Genomic DNA, 26,623 nt, shown 5'->3' with positions numbered 1-26,623 from the left:
ATCGGAGCAGCAGATCCTTTAGACAGTAATGCGAATGGAGGAAACATCGCCCCGAGCAGTGTCAATGCCAAGGCTTGAGAGTCTAGCATCGAAAATAAAATTACAAGCGACGGTAGTTGAAGTATGGGTTCCATGGCCTGGGAGGAGTCTATAAAACAAATGAAAAAAAAAAGATGTAATAATGTTTGAAAAAGAAAAAAAAATGTAACAATCTTTGAGAGAGGAAGCATACTTCAAGTTGGGAGAAGACGCTTCGATGTAGAGAAGAATGGGTAGGGGATGTAGAAGATTAGGGCAAGAGGGGAATGGGGAAATGCAAGGATAATAAAAGGGGGAAAGGAAAATACATAAATTTGAGCAAAAACATAAAAAATGTTAGCGCTCAAACGATTTTTTAAAAAAAAAAATTGGGCTTCCGCTTTTTTCTCTCTCTTTTGATAACATTTTTATAAAATGGTATAATAAAAATCTATAGAAAGGTATATTTCTTGTAGTGTGTATTGATTTTTTCTTCCATGCACACAATAGTCCCTTTCAATTTTCGATTTGTTGCATTAAAGAACATCAAATCTTTACATATTTTGTTCAAAATAACCATCTTTTTTCTTTGTTTTTTTAGTACAAATATAAGATATATAGAGAGAGAGAGCGAATTACAAAGACAAATAAATAAAGAAAGAGAAATATCTAAGTGCATCTTGAACTGTACCTAGTGAAAAGCTTCTCTTATTAAATTTGTATGGTTTGTAATTGGAATGAGGTAAAAAAGATGGAAACGACATAGAATACACCTAACTATTGTTCATAAATAAAATAATAACTTAAAAGGATTAGTTAAATAATAGTGTAAATTATCTTTTAGGTCCTTATATATCTAAATTATACAATCAAATCTTATGAAATAAGTCAAATCATCCCCTAGTTAATGGCTCGACCAAATAATTCATTGTGATGCGAATGTGGAAAATTTTAAAATAAATCAATAATAACTAAAGAGAAAAAATATACTTTGGCACAACAAGAAATCACACTTTTCCTGACGCTTGAAATCGTCAAAAAATGGTGGAAAACGCGTCGGGAGATCCTCTCCCAACGACATATTGATCGTCAGGAGTTTGGTCGAGAGAAATCCGTCAGGTGAAGAACTCCCGACGCCTAAAAGGACCCACAACCCCCGATGCCAAATACAAGGCGTCTCGGGAGTTATAGGAACTCCCGACGGGTAATATACGTCGTCAAGAGTTCCTATAACTCTAGATGATCTCTTCCACTCATTGGGAGTTATAGAAACTCCCAACGGCCCTCGATTTTGTTAGGAGTTACGAGAACTCCCGACGGTACCTTCTTCGTGTCGGAGTTCATGTAACTCCCGACAGTCCCTTCCTTGCATCGAGCGTTCAATTTTAACGGTTAAATATTAACTTTTAAAATTTTTTAATTTTTAATTTTTAATTTTTTTTAAATTTGATCTGAATAATCTGTAAAACATCATAACCAACTTTTAAAAAATCACATAAAAAATAAAACAAACAAACGAAGTCCATGTTATTCTTTATTACCTAAAATAGAGAAAAGTTACAAAATAGTTTATAAAAAAAATATGTCTTCAGAAAAACATGAAGAAATAAGATGAAAACAACACAAGAAATATGTCTTCAGAAATACACAAAAGAAAGACATGAAGACAACGTCTGGAACATAGCATCTTCAATAATCGTCCAACCTCATCTTCGAACAGCATCCTACAATAAAACAAAAACACTCAAATGTCATAAACTTTCATAAACAAACAAAAAAACTCCAAGTTCAACTCCAAAACTAGTATCACGAAACTCAACCCACCCCCTACAACATATTCAAACTTCATAAACATCCATGAACACACAAAAACTCCAATTTCAATGGCAAAAAGAGTATAACTAAACTCTACCCACCCCTCACGACATTTTCGATGCTCATAAACATTCAAAAACACACAAAAACCTACTAGTTCAACTCCAAAATGATTATAACCAAACTCTACACACCCCCACAACATTCAAATTGTTGGAAATGTCCTAGAACTCGCAGTTCGTGTTAAACATTCTATCTGTCAATAATAATGACTTGTTGATTTTGCATCTTATTATGAAAATCTAATAAACATATCTTTGGCTATAGTCTGAATACTGTAATTTTATGTAGTGACATAAACAGGATCAAGTTGACAGTATAAAGCCTAAATGGTCTAAGAAGTATATGGACAAAATTGGGTATCTCATCCTGGTAACACTATTGGATGCGGCCCACTCTGTAGTTGTTACAAGAAGTTATAAAGTGCTACAAACGATGTAATCCACAAATCGTTCATGTTGAAACGTGAAAGTGGGGGCATCCTATGCAATGAGTTTACATATAGACTGGACCACGAAAATAGTCACTTTTCTTTATAAACGATTGTTTATTGTTAAAACTGACTATTTCATTTATCAAATAACCTAGATTAACTCGATCTTAATCCTGAGCTAGCTATGAACTCCTGTTTGTTCCGGATTATCCTTTGATCTGCAAACGGTGAGAGTAGTCCAAAAGCACTACTCAATAAGCTTAATGATAGAGAAAGGATTTGATTCATAAGATTATGAACCAGAATTGTTTATTAGAGGGTTAGTAGGAACTTAAAGAACAAGATGTATTCATAGGGGTAAAACGGTAATTTTGATCTAGTTGTGATTACGAACAACCTGTGAAGGATTGACTTACTAATTATGGTTATAAAATGGACATAATATATCTACAGTGAGGGGAATTCAACTATGGGCTATAGTGGAGTGTCCCATTAGTTAACGATGGGGGTTAGATCGGACTAATGAGTTTAGCCGATTAACCTTAAATCGTTGGAGCCCATGATCGGTAGGTCCATGAGGTCACCCTACTAACTCATAAATGGTTAAGCTTTAGAGTAGCTTGAGAAATTAATTTGAAACGTTCAAATTAAACGGAACAGGAAAATATATATTTAAATATGATTTAAATATATGAAGATGATTATTGTGCAAAAATTAATTTAATATTTGATATTAAATTAATTAATATTTTAAATTAATTTATGAAATTAATTTTAGAAAATTATTTTTCAGTTTTAAAAAATTCAAAATGGTTTTTTAAATCAAATTTTGGTTTTAAAAAAAAATTGGAAAATTAGTTTCCATGCACCGAAAATGGAAAAACTTGATTTTCCAATATCATCTTCTTCATGCTCACACAAAGTCCACTTCCTCTTCTTCATTAATACTCCAAGCATGAGCTATAAGCCATGCAGGTCTCTTCTTTGCATGTTCATCTGCAATAAATAAAGAAGATTGGAGTAAATTGAAGGCATGCATTACACAGAAATTTTGAGAGAAAATTTCAATTGGAAGAAGGGTTCTTCGGAAGTGTGTTGCTGTGAGTATTTCTCTATTCTTCATCACTTCAAGCTGGTCTTGAGTCCCACAAGTCGATCTAAAGCTCCAAGAGGATAGTGGAAAAGATCTTGAGGTGGTTCACGGTGATCTTTGGTGAAGACTGCTGCTGATTAATCAAGTTCTTGAAGAGTTCTACAAAGTTATGATCTAAAACCCTCTTATTTAGATGATCATGCTTAGTTTCTACCACAATTAGTGAATTTGAATGCTTATGGATCCTTGATACTTCCACTGCATGTTTTCTTACACTAACACAAACTTCATAAACATCATTGAATACATAAAAAACTCAAATTTTCCCCCCAAAAAGATCTAAACCAAACTCGACCCACTCCCTACAACATATTCAAACTTCATAAACATCCATAAACATACAAAAACTCCAAGTTCAACAACAAAACGAGAAAAACGAGTATAACCAAACTCTACCCACCCCCTACGACATTCCCGACACTTATAAACAACAAAAAACACACAAAAACCTACAAGTTCAACTCTAAAACTATTATAACCGAACTCTACCCACCCCCACAACATTCAAACTTCATAAACATCAACGCAAAAAATTCAAATTTTCCCCCCAAAACAATCTAAACTAAAATTGACCCACCCCCCACAACGTATTCAAACTTCATAAACATCCATAAACACACAAAAACTCCAAGATCAATGGCAAAACGAGTATAACCAAACTCTACCCACCCCCCACGACATTCCCGATGCTCATAAACATCCAAAAACACACAAAAATCTACAAGTTCAACTCCAAAACGATTATAACCGAACTCTTCCCACCCCCACAACATTCAAACTTCATAAACATCAACAAACACAGAAAAAACTCATACTTTCCCTCCAAAACAATCTAAACCAAACTCGACCCACCTTTCACAACATATTCAAAATTCATAAACATCTATAAACACACAAAAACTCCAAGTTCAATGGCAAAACGAGTATAACCAAACTCTACCCACCCCCCATGACATTCCCGATGCTCATAAACATCCAAAAACACACAAAAATCAACTCCAAAACGATTATAACTCTACCCACCTCCACAACATTCAAACTTTATAAACATCAACGAGCACACAAAAAACTCAAACTTTCTCCCCAAAAGTATCTAAACCAAACTTGACCCACCCCTCACAATATGTTCAAACTTCACAAAAATTCATAAACACACAAAAACTCCAAGTTTAACGGCAAAATGAACAAAACGGGTATAACCAATGGCAATACAAAGTATTTATTGGTTTAATTTGGACTTTTTTAGCCTTTCACGAACACTATGAGCTACTTTCTCTCTCTTTCTTTACATTTTTCTTTTTAAAATAAAAAAGTATTGGCCTTTTTTCATGCTTCAGATTTCAGTTTAAGTTACATCTATTTTCACCTCCCTCTCTCTCTCTTAAATTTGTGGCCTCAAATCTCTCCCTCCTGTTTTATGTTTTGGTTAATATTTCTTTGCAGCCTAAACTACAAATAAACTATAAGACTTTGCGTAATCACGTTCATTATTTCACAAACTCTTTTTTTTTCTTAATTACAATTTCAATCCTTTCTCAAGTATTTTCAAAATTATAAAATTTTTATTCTTTTAGATGTCAAAATTTGATAGATTTTGAAAAATATCATTATAAGTAAATAACAAAGAAAAATTCATAAGGGTAAGGAGTGATTATAAATTTTGTTATAGGTGATTTTGGATCTATAAGAAAGGCTATGAAGGAAGTCAAAGTTTTAGATAAAGTTATAGGTAATATTGAAACCAAACAAATCCAAAGTAAGAAATAGTATAATGGCGATCAAAATCATAAGAAATTATAGAAATTGGAGAGAAGAAAACTCACGTAAATGTAGGAGCAGAAGGCGGTGATAAAACTAGCGAAGGACGACGGCGAGTAGTAATGAATGGACCACCTCTCTCTCTTGGACAAACCAGTGAAGGATGAACAGTATAACGACGGTGACCACCTCTCTCTCGGATGGTACCAACGGACCACCTTTCTCTCTCTCTCGGCGATGAACAGACGGCGGCGACCACCTCTCTCTCTCTCTCGCCTAGGGTTTCAGTATTAGGGAAGAAGAAGGCAGATGATCTGCCTTCTATGCGATCTGGTTTTTGTACCAGATCTCCCGACGACCTTCGATAGTCTTCGGGAGATCTGTCGGGAGTTATTATAACTCCCAACGAGTAATGTCCCACCGTCGGGAGATAGTTTCAATCTCCTGACGAGTAGTATACGTCGGAAGTTCTTTCTAACTTCCAACGCGTTCCTTACGTCGTTGGGAGAGACCCTATCTCCCGACGGGCAATTTACGCATCGGGAGATCCTCTTTTTCTTGTAGTGTGGTACATAAGAGTTTAAATTGAATAAGAAGAGGATGGTAATAGCGAGCGACAACAAAATGTTGACACGAGGAAGGGTTAAAGAGTAAGTGTTAGAATATCTAGTATTAAGATGTTTTAATTTAGATTATTAAATGTAATATAGTCATGTTTGATTTTATTATGTAAAATGTCCAATGGATCTTCTTAGTGTAGTATTTAATGGTCTCGCCTTATTGTAATAGTTTGAGAAACCTTAACGTAGTGCTCCAAGTTTCTCCATCTTTCGTATTCTCTCTAAAATCTTTACAGTAAAGATAGGGAGAAAAAAAATGGCAAATTTTTTTTTATATAAAAAAAATTATTATAACTATTTTTATTTTTAAAATGACAACACTCTAATTATTTAATGGTTTGTTAACTTAGGTACAAAATTGAAATATTTTATAAACGTTTTGGGGCTTTATTATATGAATTTGAAATTTATGGAGTATATCAACTAATTACCCAAAATTTTTCATAGACAAAAGAAAAATAATAGTTTTTACCCTAAATAATATCGGTGATAGTCGATTCGATTTTGTCGGTTCTGGAGTCAACCAATAACCAAACTAAACCAATAGTACCAATAGTTTTACAAAAAAGAAATCCAAATCAATGTCCAAACAAGAACAAAACAAATGGATTCGTTTTTATTTGGTTCAATTTATTATTGGTTTGATTTTCGATTTCTTACATTTTTTTTCCAAATTTTTATTTTTATTTTCAAATTTATTTTGAATTAGTTCTTTTTGCTGATTTTAAATTAAAATTAGGTCTATTTCTTTTATATATATAATTTTGATTTTTTTTCTTAGCACTTTTCTAAATAAATTAAAAACATACAAACACCATAATAATAGAGATTTTTTTTCTAAACAACAAATATGTATGCACCATAATAATTAAAATACTAAAAAAACTCATTGTTAGAGTTCATTTTTAAGGGTATATGTATACCCTTGGTTCGGTTTGATTTTGATTAGTTTTTCAAATAAAAAACTTATCCGAACCAATATTTTTTAGTTTTCTCTTAATACAAATCAATATGTTCAATTTTATACTAAAAAATCGAACCAACCCATTGGATCGATTTGGATTGGGTTTGATTTTTTAGTTTTTCGATTTTTTGTTGTACTTCTATTAAATAATATGAATCATTACCAACTGATCCCAATAGTAGACATACAAAGGACAAATCACAACATTAAAAGCTAGTGGGTTGAGTTTGTTGCCTAGATAATGAAATTTGACAACGTTGAGAGGCTTAGTAAGACAATCAACAAGTTGGAATATAGATGAAATCTATGTAATAAATGTCAAGTTAGCAGTGTAGGCACCTAATTGTTTTGGTATAATTTTAAGGATTATTATCGAATAACAGAAAATGAACCAATTTATTTGCAAATATAACAAACTGTCACTATCTATTCGTGATAGACTGCGATAGACATCTATCAATGTCAGTGATAAAAGTCTACATGGCCTATCACCTAATAGATGTTTATCGTTGTCTATTAGTGATAGACAGTAAGATTTTGCTATACTTGAAAATATTTTCTAACAATTTTTACTATTTAAAATCATTATCCTAATTTTTAAAGCTCAAAGATAAAAATGAATTTTTTTCAAAGTCTAAATTTCATAGCTAAAATCTAAGGATATTTTGAATAATGAAACAAGATAATGAATGGATTGAAATTTTCACATATCCATGAAAAACTATACTGTAATAAAAAGTAATTTTATTGCATCATAATCATATAAATGGATAAATGGACCAACAAACCCCATTTCCCATTTCTTATTTTACTTATTCGTGGCTTTATAATAACTTACTAAATGAGTAGTTTATTCAAAGAAGGAGCTCAAACACTTCCTTTAATGGCGTTGCTGTAGCCATTATCAAATGCCTTATTCCACAGCATTATTCCTCCATACTTGGGAGAACTTTTAATCCTTGGAAGAACCTGAGAAATTAGCACGTTGGCCGGAATAAAGCCGCCGCTAGGTGCGGCTGCAGGTGCCGCCGGTAGCCCCATGTACAGCTTTCCAACCGGAAACCCCGTCCACCGGTTCCAAGAATTCAGGAGATTGTTGGTGTTTCCATTTGCATACATACATGGCGGGTTGTTGTAGAATTGAACCCAAATGTAATCAAACAAACCAGTTTTAATAGCGGCGTCTAAGTGCGCGTCGGGGATCGGACACTGTGGTGCGGCGGCGAGAATGACTCGGCCCTTGTTCTTCAGTTGTTGAGCCAGTACGTTCCAGAATTGGCCAGAGCCAGCTTCGATATCGAAATCAACACCATCCAAAACGGCATTACCGAGGGGTCGTGAGCTCGACTGACCGCCAAGGTAGTTGTTCCAGATGAAATTAGCGACTTGTCTTGCATCGTCAGCGGAGGAGAGTGAATAACTCCCTGCGCTGCCACCGATGGAGAGGAGGACTTTGATTCCTCGACTTTGGCAAGATTTGATTTCGTTGCTCAGGAAGGCGCAACCATTGTTATTAGGGTTGCAATGACCAGCGAGGTTGAGGACCGGAGTTCGTCCGCTACCAAAGGAGGAGAGAAATGCTATGTTGACGATCTTGTAGTTTCCAGTAGCGCAGGTGGAGGCAAGAGAGCCTTCATTGCCGTTTTGGCCCCAGTAGATGGTGATTCCGCCAGCGTTGCAGGATCGGAATATGGAGGCGAGGAGGAAGATGATGGATAGGGTTGTGGTAATTTTTTGGGCAGCCATTGTTTCAAAGGAGCTTCTCTTCTTCCGTTTTTTTCTTCTTCTTTGTGATATTCAGTCTGAAGTCAATTTATAGGAAGGGAAGGAGAAGAACATCACATGGATTGACCAAGTCAGTGGAAAGAAAATAATAGTAGTAGATAATATGATCTTTGGCAAAAACATCTTGTCATTTGAGATCTACAAAATATTACAAAATTATCAAGGAATGGACTATTTTTCAAAAGAAATATATATATATATATATATATATTCAATGAAGTCATATGATCGTTTCTTCAACACTATTGAACGTAGATTTAAAAATCTAAATTTTTTAATAATTATCGGATACATATAAATTTATACATGTTTCGATTTCCCTCTTACATCTACCAATAGGTTTTTTTTTAATGCATTTTTAATTCATTACAATTGTGATAGAAGAGGGAACACTCTTTTTGTTTATGGTCTACATTATGACATAATTACTCTACATAATCTAAATTTAAATTTTCTTTTAATAGGATCTTTAATATTCAATTTTATATCTCTTAAATATGTGGATATATATATATATAAATATAAAGTTCTTAAAAATATATTAATCATAAAATTGAAAATTTTAATAAAGATCAAAACATTCTATGCACCAAATTAAAATTTTCTTTGACTTACTAAAATACGTGTTTGAGGGCAATTTTAAAACAACCAAAATCAATTTTGGCATGTCTAACATCACTTTTATTCTAAAATTGTAATATTTGTCAAGGATGAAAATTTGATTTTAATAAGTGATTTTTTGTTAGTGATTTTGAGGGGCTTTCTTAGAAACTAAATAAACAAATAAAACTATTATTTCACATTAAAAAATTCTTGTCTTTCACTTTATTATGTCTTGAATTTGTAGAAATTTTTTTCTTTTTTAAAAAAAAATCTTATCCATTTTTATTTTTATTTCACTCTAATTTTTACCCCTCTTCTTAGTTTTTTTTTTTTCTTTCCTAAAACTTTTTTTAATGATTACCTCTATTTTTATTATATTTTAATATATATATATATATATATATATATATATATATATATATCATTTTCTTTTTCTCTCTTTTTTAATTTTTTTAACTCTATCTAATTTTTTTCTCTTTTTAACTTTTTTCCCTTTAGTTTTTTTACCTATTTCTCAAACTTTTTGCTCTCGAAAATTTTTGTCATCTTCCTCGCTGTTAAGTTTCTCTCTCTCTCTCTCTCTCTCTCTCTCTTTAAATTTATTGTCTATAAATTTTTGTCATTCTCCCAAAAACGTGTATGATTAATTTCTTTAGCTTCCAATTTTCGTTGTCTCTATTAAATTTTCCTCCACCTCTTAACATTTTTTTTCTCTTTGAAAATTTTCTCTAGCTCTCTATTTCTTTTTCTTTTTTCAGTTTTAAATTGTTATTTCTCTCTAAGTAATTTCCCAATCTCAATTTTTTTTCACAATCTCAAATGTAATTTTTCCTTTTTTTTTTTCTTTTTTTTAAACAAAACACTTGTTTAGTCTCTAAACTTTCATGGAACTAATGATTTGATTCCTGAACTTTGATTTGTAACGATTTAGTCTCTACTTTAAATTTTGTAATGAATTAGTCCCTATATTTTAAATTTGTAACAATTTAGTCTTTGAACTTTAATATATAACAATTTCGTCTTTATACTTTAACAATTTTGAAACAATTTCGTCTTTGAAATTATAGAGACTAAATCGTTACAAACCAAAGGACTGATTTTTAACCTTTTTTTTTTCAATAATTCTATGATTTTAAAACTACTTTTTTGAATCAAATAAAAATCATTTAAATCATTTCTACGAGTATGAAACCATCATGTTTACAAAACTAATTATAGTTAAGTAATTTAGTTCATAAAACATCTATTCTAAAAGTCAATCCCAAAGATGATCTTTAAGTATCACTTTTAATTTTGGTGGTACAAAATCACGTTTAAAAGTATAGAGTCAAACATTGAAATTAAATGATTGTATGAAAATGACTTTAATAAATCAATTTTGTTAAAAATCACTATTTCTAAAATACTTCCATGTATGTTTTAAATAGTTTTTAAAATTTACTGACTAAATGTATACAAACTTAAAAACTTAGGCTCATTTGGTAAGTGTTCCATGTTTTGTTGGGTTTTTAAACATCAATTCTATTTCCTCTCTATTACTTATAATAATTTGCACCTTTTTCTAGGTACAATTGTTGAATTTTTATCCAAATTTCAAAACAAAAATAACTTTTTGAAAGCTATTTTTTTTAATTTTCAAATTTTGGTTTAGTTTTTAAACAATTGATAATAAAATAGATAAACAAAAGAAGAAATTTAGAGCAGAAGTAATATCTATAGATTTATTTAATTTTAAAAAAAAATCAAAAACCAAATGATTACTAAACGAGACGTTAAAAACAAAGTTTATAATTTTATAATTTCTGAACTTCAGCATCATCGTTATCTCATTAACGAGATGTGTAACAACTAAAGTTGATAACATCATGTCAAACAATAACTTATATTTAATTTAAATTAAAGCATCATCGTAACTCGAAAATCACAACTCGATTTTCAACTGTGAAATTATATTTGATTAATGCATTAACTAAAGTTGATCATGTCAAACAATAACTTATATTTAATTTAAATTAATGCATCATCGTAACTCGAAAATCACAACTCGATTTTCGACTGTGAAATTATATTTGATTAATGCATTAACTAAAGTTGATCATGTCAAACAATAACTTATATTTAATTTAAATTAATGCATCATCGTAACTCGAAAATCACAACTCGATTTTCGACTGTGAAATTATATTTGATTAATGCATTAACTAAAGTTGATCATGTCAAACAATAACTTATATTTAATTTAAATTAATGCATCATCGTAACTCGAAAATCACAACTCGATTTTCGACTGTGAAATTATATTTGATTAATGCATTAACTAAAGTTGATCATGTCAAACAATAACTTATATTTAATTTAAATTAATGCATCATCGTAACTCGAAAATCACAACTCGATTTTCGACTGTGAAATTATATTTGATTAATGCATTAACTAAAGTTGATCATGTCAAACAATAACTTATATTTAATTTAAATTAATGCATCATCGTAACTCGAAAATCACAACTCGATTTTCGACTGTGAAATTATATTTGATTAATGCATTAACTAAAGTTGATCATGTCAAACAATAACTTATATTTAATTTAAATTAATGCATCATCGTAACTCGAAAATCACAACTCGATTTTCGACTGTGAAATTATATTTGATTAATGCATGTAATAACTCCACATTTTCCAATTTAGTCTAAAGTATGTATGAAAGTATGACTTCTAAAATTTATGACTTTATTTTCATGAATTTGATTTCGTATCGTGTTATACTTACTAAATCCTAAACCCTAAACCATAAACTCTAAAATCCTAAAACCTTAAACCCTAAATCCTAAACCCTAAAATCCTAAACCCTAGTATCAAATTTGTCAAGTTTGTATTGACTCAATTTTTCTACCTTTGTAAAATAGTTTTTATATAAAAATTTTGTTAAATTGTAAATTTAATCCCAATGATTTGAAGTTAGAATTTAGTTCATATAGTTTATAATTACGATTTAGTCCGGACTACTTAAGAGGATTTATCAAACCATAGGACTATTTATGAATTTTTATCCAATCATAAGGATTAAATTCTAAATTATGAAACAATGACAACTATACTCTAATTTTCTCTAAACCATAGGGGACAAATTTTGAATTTAACATAAAATAAAATATCAACAGATGGAATTAATCATGTATAAGCCAAAGTATAAAAATGTCGAAGCACGTTTGCATCGTATGGACCCATTCTCGTTGAGTTGCCAAGTTTCTCATCTACAAATTTAAATCTCTCATCTCCACATGTTGTTGAACCAAGAAAAAGAAGGTTAAATGTTTATTATTTATATTATAGTTGTATTTGTTACATTTTTTTTTTTTTTTGCTAGTTTTTGTATATTTCTTTATTTTTCCATAATATAGTGAAGAACATTTACGATGTGATAGAAAAAAATCGATTCATCTCTTATATTTATGTGAAGTCATAGATAAATAGAAATATCAATGAAAATGTCGACATAAGTTTGAAGCCCTTGACAAGTTCAAGGAGTATAAGGCTGAAGTTGAAAAGACTCAGACTATCCAAGCGACCCTCAAACACTTTAGCCGTGAAGGCCTTTGGAAAGGGATCAGCAACGTTGTATCCCATAAGGATCAGATCCGTAGCTCTATATACAAGCATGTAGACCCTCGTTCTCCGAAGATACTTGAGGATCGTCTTGACCGATTCATCTTTGTCAACATCCTCCATTGCTTTCTTAAAAGACAACGGATCCTCGACCCCATCATTTGTAATGACGTTTTGGGCTTCAGTCAAACCCATGTAGCGATCCGTGGGTTCATAACCCTCCCACTACATCGAGGAAATCTCAACTCTTAAGCTGGTTGACTAGACGTTCCGACATCAACAACTCTTGTTGATCTGTCGGTCTGTTCAACAACTCTTGTCAAACGCTTAGTAGTCTCAGTCTCACTTGAGATCTCACGTAAAACGAGCTTACTTCGTGGTTTATGATCTCTCATGTGATCTTCTTCCAAGAAGATAGCATTAGTGGAAACAAACACTTTGTTCTCACTTGGATCATAGAAGAATCCTCCTCTCGTTTCCTTGGGGTAGCAAACAAAGAGGCAAACCTTCGAACGCAGTTTCAACTTCTTTGAGTTAGTCACAAGCACATGTGCCGGACAGCCCCAAATCCTGAAGTGGCGTAAACAACCTTTACGGCCTCTTCAATTTTTCTCCAAGAGAATTAAACATATTCAAAGCCAAACCATTTATTGAGAAACCTAAAGAGATTGTTGTGTTATTTAAATAGTGGAGATTTAACCTAACTTTTAGGGGTATTCAAAAAATCTAATGACCCAAAAAATTTGATCAACCCTAGCCAATCCATGTGGTTTAGATTGGGTTATCGACTCATTTGGGTTGAGTTTGGTTCAAATAAATTAAAATTTTATGAGTTAGGTTGGTTGATGGGTTCACATAAAATAATCCAAACCAACCTGAATTTATTATTAATTTTAAAAAGTATTTTTTTACTTACGATACTACATATATTGATTTTAATTTGATTTAATATCATGCTTTTTTTTTGGATAATTTATTCTCCAACAACTCGTTAAAATAATTTTTTAGCACTTTGATTTTCATAGTACAAATTCAAATTGAGTTGCTAATCTTAATTCAATATATGAAAGTAATTAAGTAAAATTTTTTATTTTAACATTTTACTTATTTTTATAACAAAGATTTAAATAAAGACCTTGAGTAACCCAAACCAATCCAACCCAAATATTTCATGGTTGGATTGGGTTGAGTTCATTATTTAATAAGGATTATTTGAGTTGAAGAAACTCACAACCCGAATAATTAGGTTGAGTCCAAAAAAGTGTTTTAACTCAACCCAACCCAACCCACGAACATCCCTACTAGACTTGTTAGGACGAAAGATTTTAAGAACAAAATCACCACCTTTTTTCTACCATTAATTTAAGTATTTCACACAAGTCATCGTGATTAATATATTTTTAAGTCAATAGATAAGTTACCACCCGTCAAAATAAGCATAGCTCAAGTAGCATAATGTTTGTATTATTAACTTTAAAGTTTTTGAGTTGTTTAGAAGTTGAGTTGAGTTCTGAAGTCATACATATGTACACACACCCCGAACAAGAAAAGAAAAAGTCATCAAAGGGGTCAAAAACATTTTCATAAGCCAAATTCTTATTGTTTTTTTTTTTTTTTAGTATATGATCTACTGTTTTATTTTTAGTATATGAACAATTGAGTAAGTCGTTGGAGATTATCAATGGAGTTGATCACCAAAGGTGGACGTAATAGTCACGCAAAGATGAATGTAGGAGGTGGTTACATAAAATTATTAATGATGGTCATCAGAGTTTGGCTGCATGTCACCAGAATGAAGTAGCAATAGTCGCCGACAATAGTTATGTTGCCAAAGTTGATTGCTCGAGATAATAAAAGTTTAAATGTTAAACTTAATTGTTAAATGTTAAATTTTGAAACTTAATTGTTCAATAATTTAAATTTCTACACCACCAACTACAAGGAACTCTGTTAAAATTAATTCATCTCCATACTAATCTCATTTTGGAATAATACATTCTAAAATGCATCAATTTTTTTTACATTCCACTCTAATCACACAAAAAAACAAAAATTTCAAAATATTTTTTAAAATTGTAAGAAGAGCTTGCCATGCCCACGACATAATTAAAGAATTGCAGCTAGAAAGATATTCCATCATGGAATAGATTTTCTTATCACAATTATACACACGCAGTTTATATATCATTTATCATTGGTTGCTAGATCGAGAGAAAATGGAAAAGAGTACATCAAAGTGTATACAAAAATAAATCAATCCGAAGTAAAGATATATATAATACACAAACAAGATTGAAAGACCAAAAATTTTTTATGAGGCTCTTGCAAAACTAGTCGTCCTCAATTTCGACTAGCCACGGGAATTAATTTCTTGAGTGAATAAATATTATCTGCAGAAAAATAAGAAAGGCAGATACGAAAATCTAAAAATCACGCAGATAGAAATGGAAAAGATATTCTACATTATCTGTTGTCGGACATGTAACAATGTTTATTACAATGTCTTTGACATGCTGCTCAAGTTTTGTCTGTAATAAAATTAGTCAACCACATTGTAGTCCTGTAATAAAATTAGCCGATCACACTGTAGTAACAAGCTCCCCCTTTGACTATGTTTTAAGGCAAAACAAACCAATCAGAAAGGCATAACCGTGGAAACAAATCAACCCCAGATTAAAATAGTTATCAATCCACAAAACAAATCAGAATAAGCATCACAACTTCTTCTCCCCTTTTGTTTGGCTTATAAAAATAGCCAAAAATAACGGAAACCAAGACATTAGAAACAAAAAACCTGCCAACAACAAGAAGAGTAACCTGAATGCACAAAACCTCTGACCCATTAGCAGAGCTATCAATATAGTCATCAGAGTGCGTATCATCTAACACATGTTCAGGGCCTTCAACAACTAGCCCTACTTAATAAAGTTTCTAACATAAGGAGAAATAGGGAGAGCTATAGGGATGAAAACCCTGATTGTAACGTAAAAACCATAACCTAACTTGATATTAATTTGGGTTTTCTGAAATACCCATACACTGGGCTAGAAAAATAACCTAGATTAAGCATGCAATAAGAGAATTTAGAAATGATGAAAAGCCTTACTTACGTTGATGACTTAGATGAAATGGCCAAATCAACATCACCACGATGGTTCTCCCTATCCTCTGAGAAACTTGAGGTGTTTGGTTTTGTGGGAACCATTTGAATTGGAAAAAATGGAGAATTTTAGAGAGGCAAAAAATGCATCACACTTCTATATATTCAAATCAAAATCAAAAGCAATCAACCATCCTGCAAACGATTTTCTGGAGTTTTATCAAAGGAGAGAGATAATGAAACGTGGGATTCATCCCACGTTCATGTTAACTCCCTACGTGGGAGTTAACTATTAATAAAAATTAATTGATTAATTTAGCAATTAATTAAATCTTATTTAATTAATTATTTCATTTAAATCATATTTAAATGAAATATCTTTCACATAATCGATAGTTTTTATTCAATTAATTTAACTAATAGTTAATTAATTTTTCAATTAATTAACTACTAAATATTTAATTTAGTCTACACTTGAATCATATTTAATTGTATTTCTCTCATAATCTATAGTTTCAATGTGCATCAAATACACATTAGTTTTTAACCTATAATTTTAATATGGATCTAATTCACATTTAATTAATATTTGAACTTCTTCAAATATGATTCTCTCATAAATTAATTTTGAATTATATCTAAAATTAAATTTATATTATAAATTTTAAATAAAATATAAATTTTATGTTGTAATGTATCACTATACATTATATTATTTCTCTAAGTGAATTTGAATATTTCAAACTCAATTCAAGACATATTACCTCAATTCCCCTTACGAGCTAGATACACTCCACTAAAAACTTACAAATGCACTCTTCTCACAGGTGTTAAGTACCAGTACCATTAAACAAAAACCCTTCTCGAGTCAGTGAAAAGGTAGGATCCATTGTTCAAATCCCGAAGACACCAATTAAGGGAACACTCATCTACTTACCCTAAAATCGGAAAAAATTAAAATCCATCTTGTATTATTATGTTTCCAACTCAATATTAAAACTAAGTGCCTAAGTCATTTTATTGAAATAGAAACCTAACTAATCATCGATACTACATCTAATAACAGACTTCAAATCTTAGAATAGAAAAACCAAAAAACCAGGTGTGATCAAAGTTTTTCAAGATCTTAACACGTTTTTTTTTTCCTGCAAAGGCGGATCGATCTTACACATTTACACCATTACAAGTGAACTTAAATACAAGACACGGCCAAAATTGCTCATTCATTAATGATTTGTATTCAAGTTAGAACACCATAGTCGCCCGAAACTATTGCAAAATTTGAAGCAAACGAATCATACTCGGCAATTTATAAATATAAATAACTTGACTCATTTTCTTTTCAACTTCTTGGATGTTTTTCCAATATTGGACATTTTCGCTCTCTTTCCAGTCTTGAGACCCAGATACTTTTCAACATCATTATTGTCATTGTCGTCGTCATCTTCACCTCGTCTCCTCTTTCTACCACCAGTTTCTTTAATTTTCTGCACACATTCAACCACCACATTAACCAAGTTGAAAAATATATATAAATAAAAACTAAAAAATAGTGATGCAGGGAATTATGTAATCCATCAAAACACATAATTTAGGGATAAGCCTAGTTATGTTTGGTCTCTACACTTTTCCATTTCATTTCTAAGAAGCCTCCCTGATCGATTGCATTTCATTTAAGATCTTTGATATAAAATTAACCTAACAAACTTGATACCCCAAGCCTTTGCTAGGAAGAATCAGTTCGAAAGGAAAAGAGTGTGAGGGCCCGTCTATGAATTCGTGTTAGTTTCGTTGGGTTGTTTTGGCGGCTTACATTTGTATATAGGGAAAAATCAGCAAGGGGTATCTTATTTTGGCTTAAGTCATTATCACTATTAGCAAAGAGAGGTTTCTATCAACATATTTTAATGTTCAACTAAATATTTCTATCAACACATTTTAATGTTCAACTAACTATCAGACACAATAGAGTTTAACCTAAAAGAAATTGTAATCATAATATAATACCATGAGAGAGATTCTCTTTGCCTCTGTCACACGCTCTAACAACATCAAAACTTCCTCTTCTTGAGCGGAAAACTGCGGTAGCTTTTTCCCTGCCATAATAATAGAAGTCAATTATATAAAAATAAAGTCATTTCTCATGATCTGCAATAAATAAATAATCCATCCATTGGTTACCTATGAGCTTCTCTATCTGTATATACCACTCTAACTCATACTGATTAACCAACGAAATGGCAACCCCAGAACGACCTGCACGAGCAGTCCTTCCAACTCTATGTATGTAATCCTGCAGACAAATTCGTCTTAGAAGAGCATTGGAAGAGATTAAGAACTAACCTTTGAGTTATCTAAAAGCCAATTTCCATCATGTCTCAACATGTGGGGTTTTTTTTATAAGAAACAAATGAGAGGTGAGGACAATGTACCATAAGAAGATCGAAGTATTTTAAACTTTGATATAGAAAACAGGAAAGTAGTTTTCTCTTTCTAAACGCTAGAAAGAATGTTATATAGGCCCAGGAATCCTGAGGCCATGGAAAAAAGGGGTTAAAGCCCGAAAACAACCCCTAAATAAGAAAATATCGAGCATATAGTGGCTGCATTTGAAAATCAGAGAGGGAGTTTTTTTAATTTTTTTTTTTTAGAAAAAAGAGAGAGAGAGAGAGAGAGAGAGAGATGCATCAATACATAAATTAATCAAACAGCAGAAGGCATAGAAGCCCTAGAGATGCATGTAAGATACATAGAACTGCAGAAGGAGAACCTTGGAATTTGAAGGAATATCATAATTTATGACCATATCCACAGATGGAATATCAAGTCCTCTGCTAGCCACATCAGTGCAGATGAGAACATTGCACTCTCCAGCCTTGAACTTATTTAAGGCTCCTAGTCTCTTTGCCTGTCAAAGATATGGTCCATGCACGGTGTTTAATTGAATAATTCTACAAAATGATGAAGCTGTTAAACAGAATGCTTGGAGTCAATAATATGTATTTATGTTTGTATTTCCAGCTTTATGTTTTTTCATTTGCTTGTTATTTTTATTTCTTTGCCTCCGCTTTTCAGTCACGTTACTATTGTACCATGCTGTCCATATATACAGCACCTTTTCTCTGATTGACACCATAATAGAATTCTCTGCAATTCCTTTTCATTCTCTCTCTCCTCTCTTAGGGTTTATACCCGTTTAGAAGCCAAAGAAAAGAGAGGTTTTCCCAACTTCCAATTTTTTTAAGACACGACTAAGTTGATAAATGATGTGTACAACCACGCTTCCAAATCCTTTCAGCTTTCAAGTATTTTATAACAAAAAAAAAGAACTGTAAACCACTGAGTTATATCACAACAATACCTGGGTCATCTGACCACTTATGGGTATGGCTCTTAATCCAAGATTTCGAAGAATCAACGATAGAAGGCGAGTGGCGTCACAAGTGCGAGTGAAGACCATTGATGTTGAACCAGACATCTCAGTTAAGATATAGACAAGGTAACACTCCTGTACAAAATGACATGTAATAAAGTAAGTCCAACAGTAAAATAAATGTGTTTCCCTCCAAAAGTTGACACGCCAATTCCTACTACATTCCCCAATCACTAAAAATGTTGCATAAAACAACTGCCAAGTGTTTGTAGAAGAATGCCGAGTGTTTTTCAAGTAGTTTTCTTTTTATAGAAATAATTGCTTTCATTGAAAAAACAAAATGAATGAATCTAGGGGCATACAAAAAACCCCCAAAACCCCACTACAGAAACGGGTTCCAACTAAAAGTGTTCTAATAGTAACTTAGTTTGTGGTGGTTATTACTATTTTATTCTTTCATTTTTTTCATCCAGATATACATGAAAAAAAACATCATATGGTATGAGGACTCACACTAGGGAAAAGGGGAGGAAATGGCATCCTTAAAATATGCAAAATCAAACAAAATTAGACATAAACAAAAAATAATAATAATAATAATTAAAAAAAAAACAAGTATGAAAACCTTATACTTTGCAGGGATAAAACAATATTGCTGCTTCAGTGTGTCTACTGTGGAATATTTGGTTGCCGCTTCAATCTAAAAGAATTCAAGACCAAGAAAAATTAATATTTAAATCAACTCGGGAAATAAAAACAAGATCTTAGATAGTCACAATCATACCTTAACAGGATTCCTTAAGCATGCCCTTTGAAGTTTCCGAACCTGTAGTATTATCTCAACTTGGTCAGCAATTTAAACCATTGCAAATCCCCAAAAACAAATCTACCAGTGTTCAGAAAATAATTATTCAGATAAGATAATAATGTCCCATGTCTATGCATCCAGAACAAACAATTTATTTAATACTAGTATTAGATATCTGTAAAGGATATGAATTGTGAGGACCACAAGAGAAAAATAAAGATAAAAACAAAAATAAGCACATATAAAAAAATATTTAAAGCATTGTGATGATGAGATATTGGAAACAAAACCAATGACCCCTTTTATGATTGTAAACGTCTAGTATTCTATGCTACTTATTTCTTTTTCCTTTAAAAAGTATATTAAAAGAAAGCAAATGAAAAAAAGAAAAAAGGAACCCTGAGGCACAGCACCACACATGCCTCAATGAGGATGATGAGCATCTCTCATGCCCACTTATAATATTGTATATTGAAAAACTAAACCGAGGAAACCACACGCATCAATGATGGTGATTAGCATGTGTCATGGCAATGCCCACTTATAGCATTACATAAGATACAATGGTGACAGCATGATAATCTTTTCTGTTGGAAATTTTTAAATTAATTCTTACTTCTCTGACACAACATTGTGTAATTCATGAAAAAAAAAAAAAAAAAAAAAAAGAAAGGAAAAGAAAAAAATAAAACAGAAAACAAATCATGTGTTTCCTCATATACCTTTTTCGTCATAGTGGCAGAAAAAAGATATGTTCTTCTCTCACGAGGAATTTCATTCAAAATTTCATCTATTGATTTTTCGAAGTCTTCATTCAATAACCTATCTGCCTCGTCAAGGACCTGCTCAACATGCAAAACAGGCTAGTCAGTAAAAGCTTACTGTTTCTCCATACCAGAAAAACTTGAACATAATTGTTCACAAAACTCACCAGATACTTCAACGTGCGCAGGGAAAAACCCTTTGTATTAGTTAGATGGTCCACAAGGCGTCCAGGTGTGCCAACCTAAAACAAAATAAATGAAATCTTAAATAAACAGCTAGATAAATAAGCCACTTCCATAAGGAGATATGCGTAGCTAGGAAGAAGCACAGATACTTCTAATTATGCAGAGAATCGATATCTGATACAGATACATCCAGATACTTGGCAGATACGTGATTTGAAGTATCTGATTTTTTTTTTTTTTTCAAATACGCATATCCCTTTCTAGATACATGAAGAGGACACGTTGGGTCTTTTTTCTTTCAAATTTAAGCCCAACCACTTTAAAAGTCCAATCCACAATCTATTTGATTTAAAAATCCACTTAAATCTAGTAATCCAAAACAAAATAGATTAAAAATAATATAAAAAAACAATCAAAACAGAAGGTAAATAAACCTTCATTCTTCTCTTCTTTCTCACTATCTAAATCATGATTCACACCCCCTCCCCCATTTATCCTCAACTACATTCTTCAATTTTCATCTTTTACTCCTTCCCTATCGTCAGACTTAGTTGCTCAACCACCAATCGACGCTGTTGGATTTTTTTCTTCTTTTTAGTTTTCACTCTCTTCTTAAATCTACTTTAATCTAACTTAAAATAAGTATTACGTATCTTGTATCCGTATCCATGTATGTGTGCTTCTTAGATGCGTAGAAAGATTATGTACACAAAGTACTGTAGTGAGAATCACACGGCAGTAGATGCTTTATGACGTGCGGTAGTTTTAAGTTAAACTACTCGCCACAGAAGTTATCAAATACAAATAGCAGCAGCAGTAACTTTATTTAACTTGGACATTGCCTATTTACTGGTAGATTTTTCATATAAATATTGATATAATTTTGCATAGGGAGGCTAAGATAAAATTCTTTGAGGGTAAATCACTCTCATATATTCCACAAAAACAAAAGGATGATGTCGAGAAAAGGACATTTTCACATAGAAAATTGCATTCAAATTCAAGAGAAGCAGAAAATATCACAGAGACTTACAACAATATGTGGCCGTTTTGCCAGGTTAATGGCTTGCTGCACCATGTCTACCCCTCCGACAAGCTACAGAAGATTAAAATAAAATACCCAATCACCAAGAAGGCTCCATGTTTGCGCTCCATGTTTGCTAATTATTGAAGCGCACAAAAAACAAAAGAAGAAAATAATAACAAGAAAAGAAAAACATGAGAGCTCACATCCTCAAGTTGTTTTTTTGTAAGCCTTTTCTTAACCTAGTCTCCTCTTTCTGCCTTCTACTCACAATTGTAGGTCACCAATGCAAACTAGACACCTAGTAGCAAACTTCCTATAACACACTCCCATACACTAATCCATTCTTTAACAAACCACCTCCCCTTAGCATAACAATTATCCCAAATGGCTGAGGTTGTAAGCTATAGCTAACTAGTCTTGATTTTTACTCATGAACTGAATGATTATGTGCACAAATTACTTAGATTTTTCATTATTTAACGTTTAAGACGTAGTAATTTGATACATATATAAGCTCTTTTTTTTTTGTTCATGTATAATATAATATCCTCATGATTTGCTACCGGCATTGATTCTCAGTCTACTGTATCAGTTGAATGCCTACCACTGCACATTTAATACCGATGCCAGACCCCAAAGCTTCAAACTGCTCAGCTATCTGAATTGCAAGCTCCCTGAAGAAAATAACAATAGCAACAAATATTTGTAATTTGTAAACATGCTAAAATCTTACAGAAAGATCAGTAATCTCCTTTTTAAGGATAAAAAATGTCTGCACACAAATCTACGACAATCAAGTATTAAACCTTGTGGGAGAGAGCACACAGGCAAAAAATGCTTGAGGAGCTTCCAAGAGGGCTTGCAAAATGGGAAGAGCAAACGCTCCAGTTTTCCCAGAACCAGTTTGTGCAAGTCCAATTAAATCCTTTCCTGCAATACAACGGTCATAAGTTCAAACATTATTAATAACACAAACATAAATTACAAAGAAAGGATAGTAAAAACAAAGCATGAAAAGAGGGAAGAACCACCATAGATAAACTGCATTTTAAAATTTACAATACCATATAAGAAGAATGAAAATACATAAAAGGCTCAAATTAATGTTTCAGTAATAAATATTTTTTTCATACCCAGGTTTCAAGCCCCACCCACTATCCCAAGGCACAGGTCCTAAGACATCAAGGGTTGTTCTTATTAAGCTCACCCAAAGGTTCAAACACGTGACCTCTGTATAGGTATTACCACAAAAAAAACCCAAAAAAAAAAGCCCCCAAGAAAACACAATATATTTACGATTGGAAATAATAATAGTGTTCAACAATATACTCAAGAACATGAAACACAGAAAAGAGATCCCAAACAAATGGCAGCCTCAGCACGTTTGAGAGAGCTCAGAATTCTCTCCAAGAAGACTTTGCTTCCTCCAAAATTCTTCACACCAGACTTCCTTCACAAAACCCTACTTAACCCCTCCTTCCCACAGCCTCGACATCTGATTCCTTCATGGTCCCCTCCTTTCTCTCGTACAACCTCCTTCCACTGTCCAGTAACAGTTTGGTCCACCTGGAATTACCTTCTTGCCCTTCCTTTCATACGTGTGGAGGATTGGAGGTCTCACAATAGGTTAACACACGGTGTCCTACTTGACATCATATTCATATCATGTGTTTGTCACACATATCTGCTTATGTGCTTTCATCTTCTTTTACAACATTACATACATCACATGTGCACGTGAAAATTCAAACCTACAACTTCATGTTAGCCTATGATGCACCTATACTTCTTAGCATAGGAGAAACCTATTAGAAGGTGTCCAATGTGCCAAGCTTCAAAGTTTGCACTCATAATAATAAATAACATTCACCATCAACAATCTTTATACCGCTGAAGAATATCTCTGGTCTCTGGAATTTTGGATGGAATTCATGTTTGGCCTCCCAAGAACCAAATAGATAATATCATTCAACTTTTGTTGTATTTCATTTTGATGATAAGGGGTCATTTGGAGTGTTGAGTTGGTTATTATAATCTACAGGTTATAATAGCCTGTGTTTGAGTGCAGATTATTTTAGTCTGGGTAGAAAATAGTAAACACTGTAACAAAGTGAGAGAGAGGGGATGGATAGGAAATAGTAAACACTATAACAAATAGGAATTTCAAATAGAATTATTGTAGTTAACAGTAGGTTATAAATAGTTATAAACACCACTATTATACTTGGAGCCTAAAACATGGGTGGGCTATACACCAATTTCAAGTTGGGGCCAAACACACCCTTAGGGTTGTTTGGCCCAAGGAGTTTAGAAGTAGGAATTGTGAACTTCCCTCCTAGTTTGGCCCAAGGAGTTTGTGAGTCCCACCACTAGAAAACATCAATTTTATACTTTATTAAATCCTTACACTGTGGGCCTCGAGAGTTCATAACTACTTAGACTTCATAACTCTTTGGAGGTCACTAATCACTATTCCACTCCTTGCCCCAAACACACCCCAAATGTCTCAGCGGATTCTCAGCCACTAGAAAGCTAACCATCCTTGAACAAATGGTCATGCATAAGTAACGAACAGAATGCACTTCCCTAAGCAGTGACAAGCCTTAACAGAGGAACTTAAGTTTGCTATATTTAACGGCATGAACCACTGACCTACTAATATGACACCAGTGACCATCGAGAACATTTGATAAAAATATGACAACAACATTCAAAATTTGCATACTAGCGCTCCACATTTAACCATTGATTTGGTCAATTTACCTAGTTTGCAAGTAAAGGTCAAGAAGCCATAGTTTCTACTGGAGAAAGCCATGAAGTTTAATATACAAAGACAAATCAACAAAAATACTAGGGGCCTTATTGTCCCAACATATAGGTGATTGTACCCGTCTCCTGATCTAAAACCTATAGAATGCAAAGAGAACGGCAGCAGTTGCCCAAAATGTGCTATCTCGCAAGTATAACCAAAGCTATCCAACATAACCAACTTAATATTATATAGAAAATTGTGAAACTTCCATGCAACTCCAAGACTAAATGCAGTTCCAAGAAAATTTAACTATGGCATTGGCTGAATAATATGAAGAGGAGATGAACTAAGTAAATGCATAAGCTAAAGAAAGAACCTTCTAGGGCATGAGGAATAGCCTCCGCCTGAATCTTTGATGGACTTTTCCAGCCTAAACTCTCGCATGCCTCCACCAATTGCTCACATATCCCTAAGCTCTGAAACGTCTTTACCTCTTCTTCACTGTCTTGCTCCATTACCACCGTTCAATCTGGAAAATAAAACAAAACAAAAACTTGGGTTATGGACCTTGATTCGATACTCGGAGTGTGATACTGGTAAAGTTATAAACATAAGAAGGTGAAGAATCAGTATTTTGAAACTGAATACGGAATAAAAGTAATTAATTTCAGGGATCAATAATAAAGATTTGTCATCAAAGGGCAACGGATTTTTCCGGCAGCACAAAATTAGTATAGAAGTGTACATTAATTAGACCATCAACAGGCAATATCTTTTTTTGATAGAGAATCAAAAGTTTTCCCTGATAATATGAAAAGTTACTGTAAAAAAACCAAACTCTAATATGCCCAATACAAAACACAATTTGCAGCAACGAGAAACACAGCTACGATATATAGTGGTTCAACAACAACAAAGGTAGCTCAAACCTTGATCGATTTGAGCTTCAAACGAATAGCCCCCGTGAAATCACCTCACAAGCCAAACCACTTGTAACTAACCGGAACCCACCGTGAAACACAGCTATAACTGCCGTCTCACACTACCGGAAAACCAATACCCACGCAGTTTCCAGCCCCTGTACCGAGAGACCCACAGCCCAACGTTTCAGCCTTCTTAACCGAGACCCACGGCGGCGTAATTCCCTCTGTGAACCGAAACCTCCACAAACAGTGACCGGCGGCTGAGTTTCCCTGTCTCTCGGCCCGCGTGTTTTACCTCTGCTTACTAAAGTATGTATTTTGAAGACCAGCCCTAAAAGATGAAGGTGAATGTCAAATTACAATTATATCCTTCGCATTTAGGGCAATCCGTTGGTTATTATAATTGGTGTGTGATAATAGTTAGGGGGAAAATTTGTATATATGACTCAAAAAAATGGATTGAAAATGTTAAATGGCCTAGTTTTTTAAAAAAAAAATGTTAAATTACCTTTTCCATTAAATTCAGGTAAGGACTCGATTTTGATTATGAGTGAAATTATCAAAATATATTCGTATGCATGCAGAAAAGCATTCACTCTCGTTAAAAGTGTTCAAAAAATCCGATGACCCGAAAAAAATCAATCAATCCAACCCAACCCATACGGTTTGGGTTGGGTTGGGTTCAAATAAATGAAAATTTTATAGGTAGAATTGGTTTATGGATTTGATTGGTTCATAACCAATCTAAACCAACCCAAATTTATTATTAACTAAATATATATTTTTTTTTACTTATAGCACAATTATTTATATATTTTTTTAATAATTTATTCTTCAGCAACTCTTAAAAGTAGTTTCTTTGCACTTTAAAAAT

The 26,623-nt window shown here is 32.7% G+C and overlaps 2 protein-coding genes across 2 annotated transcripts; both read right to left on the bottom strand.

Annotated features, from left to right (window-relative positions):
* Positions 1-7,548: 7,548 nt before the first annotated feature.
* On the bottom strand, positions 7,549-8,921 carry LOC150031881 (acidic endochitinase-like). The gene has a single exon (XM_090307951.1). The coding sequence runs from the start codon at positions 8,565-8,567 to the stop codon at positions 7,689-7,691; it is 879 nt and encodes a 292-aa protein (XP_090164077.1). The 5' UTR covers positions 8,568-8,921; the 3' UTR covers positions 7,549-7,688.
* Positions 8,922-17,108: 8,187 nt separating this feature from the next.
* On the bottom strand, positions 17,109-26,119 carry LOC120068420 (DEA(D/H)-box RNA helicase family protein). Its single transcript, XM_039020180.2, has 14 exons — positions 25,756-26,119; positions 25,203-25,355; positions 22,881-23,004; positions 22,679-22,748; positions 22,081-22,143; positions 21,029-21,103; positions 20,820-20,939; positions 20,074-20,115; positions 19,915-19,989; positions 19,278-19,424; positions 18,687-18,824; positions 18,098-18,209; positions 17,924-18,012; positions 17,109-17,403 (listed from the first exon to the last, which is right to left on the bottom strand). The coding sequence occupies exons 2-14, from the start codon at positions 25,339-25,341 to the stop codon at positions 17,248-17,250; spliced, it is 1,350 nt and encodes a 449-aa protein (XP_038876108.1). The 5' UTR covers positions 25,342-25,355; positions 25,756-26,119; the 3' UTR covers positions 17,109-17,247.
* Positions 26,120-26,623: the final 504 nt, after the last annotated feature.

The sequence above is a fragment of the Benincasa hispida genome, chromosome 12 (genome assembly GCF_027475165.1).
Source record: "Benincasa hispida cultivar pf3 chromosome 12, pf3_genome.v1.1, whole genome shotgun sequence".
Lineage (NCBI taxonomy): Eukaryota > Viridiplantae > Streptophyta > Magnoliopsida > Cucurbitales > Cucurbitaceae > Benincasa > Benincasa hispida.
Note: the sequence above shows the minus strand (reverse complement) of the source record. Positions and strands in the feature narration are given on the sequence as shown.

What these genes read in the sequence shown, in the direction of transcription:
- LOC150031881 (XM_090307951.1), bottom strand. Translation starts at nt 8,567, where the DNA reads ATGGCTGCCCAAAAAATTACCACAACCCTATCCATCATCTTCCTCCTC.
- LOC120068420 (XM_039020180.2), bottom strand. Translation starts at nt 25,341, where the DNA reads ATGGAGCAAGACAGTGAAGAAGAGGTAAAGACGTTTCAGAGCTTAGGG. An exon ending in TCGGTATTAAATGTGCAGTG is followed by an intron (nt 22,144 to 22,678) that starts GTAGGCATTCAA and finishes AATCTTCTGTAG; the next exon opens with CTTGTCGGAGGGGTAGACAT. An exon ending in ACAGATAGAGAAGCTCATAG is followed by an intron (nt 18,013 to 18,097) that starts GTAACCAATGGA and finishes TTATTATGGCAG; the next exon opens with GGAAAAAGCTACCGCAGTTT.